Genomic DNA, 10,064 nt, shown 5'->3' with positions numbered 1-10,064 from the left:
GGCAAAGCCCCAAAAATTGACACAATTTTTAAATATTGCTCTTATAAACTTAGGCAGTTTCTAGAATAACAGGCTTTATGTTAGGATGCATTTTCTGAAGGATATATAGCCTGCAACTCAAATGTGTGTCATTATTTAGTGACTTCGGTAGTCAGTGATTTGCCAGAGAACGACAAATTTCATGAGGTACAGACCAAAATTATGAGGCAAAAATCTGGACATTATGCGAAAATCGTGACATTTGAGACGGTATGGAGCAAACCGTCAGACTCTTGACTCCGTTTTTCCTCCAATTGCATAAATGCTTTTGGACGGTTTCTTATGCTAATTAAGTAAGGGATGTGTTCTCAAGGAATTATTAAAAAAAAAGAATTTTAATCAGCTCATGGTTTTATAATAAGACCACCGTTTAGTTAATCTGTTCCATTCGTCGCTTAAACCTGTTCTGCTCCTAATGTTGAAGACACACCGCACAAATAACGCTCAACTAATTAGGGACAAATTTCAAAAGAACCAGGGACAAATCCAGAAATAATTAGGGACAATCATGGAAACTTTCATAATATTACTACTTATGTTACGTGAGACATTAGCAGACTAAGAGAATGTGAATTAATAAAAAAAATGTTCAGAAGGTGAAGAAGTATATAACTCTAGTAATTATAATTATTTATTAAATGTATTTTTCCACCCTTTCTCCAAAAGTCACCAGTTTAGGAGGGATTAAAAGGGACAAGAGTTAAAATTTGAGTCTAAATGGGGAGTCGAGAGATACCTCAAATACGTTTAACTTGTTAACAGACTGAACTCCGCCCGGTGTGTGAAACCGGCCCTATGAAAAGCAAACCCTTCTTTTCCCCACCCAGGTTTGGAAAGTCTTTGGTAGCGTTTATTTTCCAAACTGACTAATATAGAGGGTTTGGACAGCAGCGAAATCAGACAAAATATAAGGAAGGAACACACAAGGACACTACACCATGAGTGAAAATAACTCGGAAAGCTACGGTAACCAGGAACTATACTTAAAGTACGAAGGGCTCTTACTGCCCACCATCGTCCATACTCCCGAGACCCTCCGCTATGCTCAGGAGTTTAAAGTACGAGACGACGATATCTTCATTTCCACGTACCCAAAATCTGGTAAGTTAGTACTAGAAGGGCTTGCACCACTGCAGAACGTTTGCTTTTTGTTGTAAAACTACATATTCCGTTTATTAGAAAAGGTTTATGATAAATCCATTTGTCCATAAGGAATTAGAGTTACCACCCGTCCCACTTTGCGAGGGACAGTCCCTCTTTGGACAGTTGTGTCCTGCAAAAAAATTGTAAAAATGGCAAATGCCCTGAGATTTTAGGTCAAAATTGTTTCCTATATTTTATGTAATAGTTGCATAAAACAGTTATTATGTATCTGAAACACCTAAATGTTATAAGAAACAGGATAAGCAAATAAGATTTTATTTAGGCAAAAAAGTGAAGTTCTGTCCTTTGTTCTCGCCGTGGGTATGTTTTGTGGCCTGCAAAGTATGATGTTTGTACCAGAAATGTCCCACTTTGGGCATTTGAAAGGGTGGCAACCCTATAAGGAATGTCTGTATTAGGGCTATATTTCAGTTGTTACTGTTAGCTCGCATTGAGTTATGTAAGGAATTAACTAACATTGACGTGCACAGGCTCACCTGCAGCCCTTTTAATAAGTCTTAGCAAATTTCTGGACTAATTTACACACGGTGACCCAACTTGTATGTCAACTCTCCACGATTTTTTACTTAATTTTTTAGGTATTAGAGAAGTACCTCGCAGCAAATCCTAACCATGCCTGCTTTATCCCGCCTACAACTTTTGGAGAAAAGGCCATAGAATGGCTTTTCCGGGTTAGGGGTCTCCACAAAGCGGACCATCGGTCCGCTAATGATTGGCCGTGGATTTTACAGTGCCGAGGTGCCAGCCTGACGCCCAACCTTCACGGAAGGTACACCCGCACGTGTCTTCCTGTATGTCTTTATCGTTTACGCAGAGGGGACATGCCGACTCCTCACAGAAGGAATTCCGGCCGAGAATTGAACCGAAGAGCCTCTTGCCGTGAGGCAGCAACGCTAACCGCTGCCGCCGGTCACATTAAAGAAGAGTTGAAGACTTCACTTACTTCAGTACTACATCTAAATTCACATTCTCTTACTCTGCCAGTGTTTCAAGTTAACAGTACTAAAAGTGTCCCTGATTGGTTGAGAGCTATGCAGCGGTGCATTAAAGCAAGTTAATTAATGTCAAGGTGGAACTATAAGGCGTGGGTGACGATTTATGGTGTGTCTGAAATAGATTTTGCAAATTTGCAAAAACTCATTTTCTTAGCTGTTTATTTCACTGTTTTGCATTTCAACAGTAGATGTAAAGTATTAGTGAAATCACCAAAAAGTAAGGAATTCATTCTTATCTTAGCCTCAGCACTTATTTTGACCGTCATGCTCTGTATGACTGCATTCCTGGTTTCCACAGCTTCTGGAGCAGTTGTAAGAACCACTGGTAATTGCAACACCTCCCACCGTACTTTTCATATGTCCAGGTTTTTTATGTCTTATTTTTTGGTCTGTTTCTTGTAAAACGTGTTTTTGTTTTCTTCTGGGAAATGGGGTTATCACCTGTCCCTCTCTGAGCAGTTGTCATAGCTGTTATTTTTGTTTTGCTTGGATCACTTGTCTGTTTAAGTAATAAAGGATGTTTGACTGGAAACAGACTACTTAAAAGTAAGCCAGGCAGGGTAGGCAGTCTTTTTCCAGTCAAAAATCCTTTATTACATAAACAGACAAGCAATCCAAGCAAAACAAAAATAACAGAGTAATCATCATCTTCCTTCAGCTGTTCCCGTTGGGGGTCGCCACAGTGGATAATCTGTTTCCATTTCTTCCTATCCTCTGCATCTTGCTCTGTCACACCAACCACCTGCATGTCCTCTCATCACATCCATAAATCTTATCTTAGGCCTTCCTCTTTTCCTGTTACCTGGTAGCTTCATCCTTAGCAGCTTTTTCCCAATATACTCAGCATCCCTCTTTCCAGCCAAGTAGTATATCGTTTTATATAAAATCACAAACTTAAAAATCTCCTTAATAATCTAGTTAAATTAGAGGTACCACATCATTATTAATTTTATTTAAAGTACATAAGGGTTATATTATTATGACAGCTACTAAGTAGGGCAGGACCAGCTTGAATGTCACACTGATGGGGAAGGGATGTGAATTTAACATGTACACCAGTAACACTATGTTTTATAGCACAATAAACTACTCCATTGCCTGATAAAAAGTATATATATATATATATATATGTATAGTTAGAAAACTTTTGAGGAAACTATTACTCTGTTATTTTTGTTTTGCTTGAATTGCTTGTCTGTTTACGTAATAAAGGATTTTTGACTGGAAACAGACTGCTCCCCCCTGCTTGGATTACTTTCAAGTACTTAATAATTCTGTACAATATTTCAAATTATATATTGTATATTTTGTATTATTTTTTTTACTTTGGACGAGTTTAAGTTCATTACTTCTACTACCATTATCTGATCTGATTAATGTACAGTGATTAAGTAGATATATATGGGTTGAAAATCTTCCACAAAGAGAGGTTTCTTACACTGTTTTGTTTTTGGACCTACTGTACTTGTTTAGTGGGTTGTTTGAGACTAAGGGGATATCATGGTGATTGCTTGTCTTTTTTTTAACCTCCACTAACATATATAGGGAACCATTAACATGATAGCTATTAAGTAAGAGTATCTTATAGCCTCCCTCATTGCTACTGTTGAATCTGTTGCCTTCAACAAATGTCAGGCTGCCATTTGGACTGTTAATTAAGATGAAGCACAGTGCAGCTGTTAGCTAATGGGAGGAAGCTGTTATGTCCATATCTTTTATCATTAAAACTATTCTGCATTATGTACCCTGACCATGGATTTTATTGCTTTTTATTACTTAACGGAGACCTAAGGTGATAAGCTAGAGGAAGGGTGGAGGCAGACAATTGCCTATTACTGCAGGTTGTGTGTACTTCATTTTATGTATTTTTATTGGTTTGCGTCTGTCTTATGGCTCAGTTGTGTCTAGAAAGAGTCTTGAACCTGACCACTCACCCAGTTAACAAATGCTAATTTAATAAACAAAAATCTGGTCAAGTGACTGGGAAAATTACATTGCCTGCTTCCGAGGGTGTCTTCTAAAAAGTTTGCCTTGGGGGAAAATCATATTATCATCTTTTCCAGGGGTGTTTGAGGGAGATCTAGCTAATGTTTGCCATACATAACTGGAAATATGAACTATACAATGTCTTTTATTTTTTTTCCCCGGTTAGGGGTTGCCAGAGCAGATCACCGGTCCCCAGATTGATTGGCAGTGGTGTTTTATGGTGGCGAGTTGCCAGCCCAGTGCCCAACCTTCAGAGATGGCACACACAGACACGCACACACCTACCTGCATGGCTTTAAAACTCACTCGACCACAGGGAGGACATGCAGACTCTGCACAGAAGGAGCTCCCACTGAGAATCGAACCAGAAAACCTCTTACTATGAGGCAACAACACTAACCACTGTGACTGGTTGGAAATATGAAGTATGATATTGCTATTTTGCCAGGAAAACAAAGGGGTGCAGCTGTATGTGTTATGAAGTACTGTTACAGATAGGTGAAATAACAGATTCAGAGACAATGGAAAAGATAGTTGTATGAATCACTTGGGGATGGAATGGGTGAGAAAAGTAAAACTCCAGGGCAGTGGTGACAATGAACAACTATGCATGGTAATGTTAGTGATGGAGAAACTGTCTTTATGAAGGAAAGTGCATAGGTGTTTACTAGGCTAACAACCACAAGGGCCTTTTTAAGCCTAGCCATGCATCCCAAATCTCTGACAAGTTCTGATACCCTTGATAAGTGTAAGCACGGGCCTGGGAGATGAACCATTTACAGGTTACCTGTTTGCATTAGAGACATAGGTGCAAACCATGGATGAATTTCTAGTTTCCCATCCAATTGTCCAAGTTGCATTTGAATTGGGTTAGGGAGGAACTCTGCTTCACATGGATGTGGAGCCTGTTACATAGACTGGGTAGTCTCTGGGTTACATACCTATCTCTCCAGCAGGTTCTATTTATATCAGAAGCAAGGTTTAAGTCTTTTTAGAATGGGTAATTCTGGTACTGTTTGTCTTGTGGATATGCTGGAGGCCCATCAGAGTGGGGTCTGACAATGCCCTGTATGCCAGGCATAGATCTCCCCTCAAAAGCTTATAGGAGACAGAATATGGGGATAGGGCCTTGAGGCTGTCTGCATAGGACATATTACTTACGTCCTATATTCTTTTAGTGAGGAACCTCTGTGGATGTTTCAGTTGTTGGATATACCTGGTTAGGTACATATCAAAGGGTGCATTGTACTCGATGACAGGTCTGATGAATGCAGAATATACTGGAACAATAACTTCCTTGGACTTAGATGCCATACATTTGTTTATAAATTGCGCAATGTAGAATGATTTGAAGTGGTGGATATGATACATGAGTGAAAGAAGTGAAGCTAGTGGGACAGAACTGATTATCTGACGTAAATGTTGCAAGAAGGGCCATGCTGAGCATCTGTTTTTTGATAAAAGCACCCTTTGATATGTACCTAACCAGGTATATCCAACAACTGAAACATCCACAGAGGTTCCTCACTAAAAGAATATAGGACGTAAGTAATATGTCCTATGCAGACAGCCTCAAGGCCCTATCCCCATATTCTGTCTCCTATAAGCTTTTTAGGGGAGATAAATAAATACTGGCTTTGTTCTTGTACCAACCCTGATTGACCTTTCCTTCTTCCTTTCCACTACCATAATTTCTTCCTTCTCTTTTTCCTGTATCCTGATTGTTCCCCTCTTTAATCTCATATATACTGTACAAAAAAAAAAAAAATTTCTATCACATTTGTTTGTCAATTTGTTACTCACGCTATGTTTTATCATTTGTGTATTGCAAGTATTTACTTATTTGATTATTAATCTTATCTTGTAATTGCTATTTCCTCTTATATGTGTTTTACGTGTACTAATTCAATTTTGTATACAATCTACTAACTCAGTTTTGTATATAATCTTTTCAACTTTGTTTTCATCCTTTTATCTTTCGATCCTTTTATGTTCTTGTTTAAACTTGTAATAACTATTGGAGCTTTTCTCCCCGGGCCTCCACTGAAAATGGACATACATCCAGCTGGACTAGCCCGGTCAACAAATGTAAAATAAAATAAATAATCTAAATCCTGTGCCATTCAGATACTTAGTCTGCTAGAACTGGGCACCAGTTTTTCGTATAGGTGCTGAAACTTTGTATGACAAAGTGTGATGCCTCAATGACAAGACTGATGCAGCTGTTTACTAGATATCTGATGGAAGGTGCTGAAGATTGTTCTGTTTATAGTTTAAGCAGGAAGTATATTGTGTAGACAATCATGATAACTGCGAGGCACTGCTAGATGAGGTTTGTGATGAACAGGGGAGATAGAGAAACAAATCATAATTTACGTTTGGGTGGGAATGAAGGTTGTATGAAAGGGAAATGAGAACAAGTTATCATATTTAGCTGATGTTCTTTACAGAAAAAAGTGACATATATTCTATACTGTAAGGGGCAACCACATACATGTCTTTATAAAGAGACGGTGCTTAGCACTGCTAACTTTCCATAGAAGCATCATGAAGTGTGTGAGGAGAAAAGACATACAAAGAAAAAAATGAATAACATAGTGAATGTAGTGCAATGAAAAGGGGACATTCTGGTCAAAATATTTTGTGAAGGATACCACAATCTCCTGTTAGAAAATGGAAGAGTTTCAGAATAGGTCTTGGGGGGAAGGTCAACAGTGACTTCCAGTGTCTGAGATTAAGAACAGGTTGTGAAAAACTGAGGGGCTGCCAGCCCAGCCAGATAGAAGTTTCTACAAAATTCTATCTCATTGCAAATATTAATATAATCCACAGGCTTGTTTTACAAATGTAAATAAAACTATATGCTATGATTAAACTATATGCTGTACAACCTTGCTGTTTGTCACACTTATTAATTGGATAATAATAATATTGCACAGTAAAATTGGACACCCTTTGATAAGGGCCTTTATAGTAGTTGATAAGGATAGTTGGTGGCAGTGGATTACTGCCTTATAGCTTGGGCAGAAGGGGGCATAGCTGGAGAACTTGTGGCAGCCTTCCCCAGGAGTGTATGTGTGTTTGTATATAACCAAAATCTCAAAGTGTGTGTGTCAGCTACTTGGGCATGGACACGAAGCATCGATTGGACAGAGAGGGTACTGGAGGTTTTTTCTTGACTACTCAGCTGAGATCTGAACTGTATAGCTGTGCCAGTGGGGAGTCTGTTTGGGGATCTGGAGAGAAAGGGAGAAACCAGCCCCAGACTGACTGTGATCTCTGCGTGCTCTTAAAGGAAATTGTACTTTACTGTGTGTGTACTTGTTATCCTCCCAATGTGGAGGCCCCTCACTTGTGTTAGTGGTGAGGATTGAGGCTCCTTGATTACTGGGCCAGTGCACGGTCATCACACGGGTAACAGTGACAACCAATGGTTTGCTTCATATGGGCATTTAAAAAAAGGTCATAGACGCTCAACAATAAAGCTTAATCAAAAGAAGATCCTGTGTATTAAAATAAGTTATTTAAGAGGGTCACACAGGCCGTAGACAGCTATCATGCTGTTCACACAGCATATCTCTCTGCTTAATTTAGCAGAAGCATATCACCGTCAAGCAGGAATGGAAATCAAACCAGATGTAGATAAAAACCAGGCAGCAACTGAATGTGCCAAAAAACAAAAGAAAGAATATAAGGTAAAGGACCAGATGAGAAGGCAAGAAATGTGGAAAAAACATAAATATAGTTGCAATTATAGAAAACTTCTGGAAGAGCCTCATGTTGATCAAGAATGAACGCAGGAATGGTTAAGGAGAGGTGAATTCAAACCAAGAAATGAAAGGTTAATATTGGCAGCCCAAATCAGTGGGCCATGTACATGCTGGTTTACAGAGTCCATTGTACATGTGGGAGAAACAGATAAATGTAGGTTTTGTAAAACCGAATTGGAAACAGTCACACACTTTGTTACTGGTTGCAACACACTAATGGCAGAAGGACTGTATACTGAAAGGCATAATAATGTGGCGAGACTGTTGTACTGGGGATTGTGCAAACATGATGGTATCAAAGTGGCTGAAAAACACTGGAAACATGAGCCGCAAAGCATCATAGAAAATGATGAAGTATATATCACATGGGATCATCTGTTACCAACAATTCAAAAGATAGATGCTAGAAAGCCAGATATAGTGGTCCAAAAAAGAAGACAAAAGTAGCATTGATCATTGAAATCGCCACACCCAATGACTATAGTGTCTTGCATACAGAGAGACACAAAGTCATAAAATACCAGGATCTGCAGGCAGAAATGAGAGCTATGTGGAAGAAAGATACCCAGACAGTTCCAATAGTAGTAGGAGCAATGGGTCTTATAAAAAAGAATCTACAATCATATTTAGATATGTTACCAATCCATGTGACCCAGTACGAATTGCAGAAGGAGGCATTACTGGGCACATTACGGGTGCTGCGAAGAGTACTTTTGGCTGACGTCAAAGACTGGAGCAATAGTAATTTCATTAACTTTAATCATACTTTGACTTAGGAATTGGGTCCATTCCCATCATGGTATTAGAAACCCCAAAGATTTGAAGAAATGAGAAGAGAGAAAAAACATATCTTGATCTGGCCAAAGTTTTTGACACTGTACCCAATGCAGGCATAGTAAGAAAGCTAAATGCTCTAAACATAGACCCCTATGCGGTAAGATGGACAACAGACTCTGGCTAACATGTAGAGCCCTTAGGACTGTGTGACAGGTGTTTCATCTGAGAGCATGAAGGTAACCATTGGAGTCCATTCCCCAGGTTTGAGTTACAACACCTTCCTTTTTTGTATTTACATTTCTGCTCTTCAGAATGAGAACCAGGACCTTTGTAGTCCTCTGCAAATTTAGTTAACCAAACTGGGTATTATTGGCAAGACTTGTTCTGATACTTGCACCCTTCAGAAAGCTGCTGCTGTTTGAAGAAACAAAGTGTAGTACCATTGCATTGGGCAGACATCCCTGTTGACACACATCCTGAGCATATCTAAACAATCCTACTCTGGTTTGTGATTTACTGTGGAGTTGACTAGTAAGAGAAGTTTTATTTGAATTTATATTTTATTTGTTAGCACTGTTTTTCATTGTTCGTAGGTAGGAAGGGATAGCTTGTTAACAATATTTACTTTGATTCATATTTTGTTGTTTTACTTTTAATTTCACTGTTGTTAAAAAGGGATAGGTTTTAGACAGGCAAGCTCTAGCCATGCCAAGGGGTCTAGACAGGTATAAATTCACACAGACTGCAGAGAAGAAAATCCTGAGCATATGTAAACAATCCTACCTTGGTTTGTGATTTATTCATCTCTACTGCTAAAAAGAAGTGCAACTGCGAGCGATAGTGAGCAGAAGTTACTACGTGCAATGTAAAGGAATTACAGCTTTTGTATGGCTTGCAGAACCTGTATATTTAGAATAACTTTACTGTACTTTAGTGTTTAGTTATATATTGCTTGTGTGGTTTTTTTGTCATAGAAGATGATTTAAGTTCTCTTTGAATTCTGTGGTTACTGATTTTAATTATTCTTTTCTTTTATAATATTTTATTTGTTTGAAGCTGAATATGGATTCCTTAAATGAGTATACAATTAATGATTTGCTAATGCACAAATATCTTGTACAGTGTAATAAATGCTATGCATATTTAAAGGTAACATCTGATAACACTGGTGATCTGTGTTCCTTGTGTCAAAAGTTGGATGATTTGTTTACCATTGTTAGAAGTAAATCTAGACTTACTGATGATGACTGCACTTGTGAAATTGGCACGGCTTGGAGAATTGTTTCATATATTAATGACTGGACTGGTGAGATAAATAATGTTAGGCATAGGG

General features: G+C 38.5%; 1 protein-coding gene across 1 annotated transcript in view; it reads left to right on the top strand.

Annotated features, from left to right (window-relative positions):
• The first annotated feature begins 844 nt into the window (after positions 1–844).
• Positions 845–10,064, top strand: part of LOC122799219 (sulfotransferase 2B1-like) — an 811,361-nt gene continuing 802,141 nt past the window's right edge. The window contains exon 1 of the mRNA XM_044068138.1: positions 845–1,140. Coding sequence (XP_043924073.1) covers positions 978–1,140 — 163 coding nt within the window. The 5' untranslated portion in view covers positions 845–977. The remainder of the gene's footprint in view (positions 1,141–10,064) is intronic.

This window comes from Protopterus annectens, chromosome 4.part0, assembly GCF_019279795.1.
Source record: "Protopterus annectens isolate FY-2018-M chromosome 4.part0, PAN1.0, whole genome shotgun sequence".
Taxonomy (NCBI): Eukaryota; Metazoa; Chordata; order Ceratodontiformes; family Protopteridae; genus Protopterus; species Protopterus annectens.
This window is presented reverse-complemented; position numbering and strand designations above follow the sequence as displayed.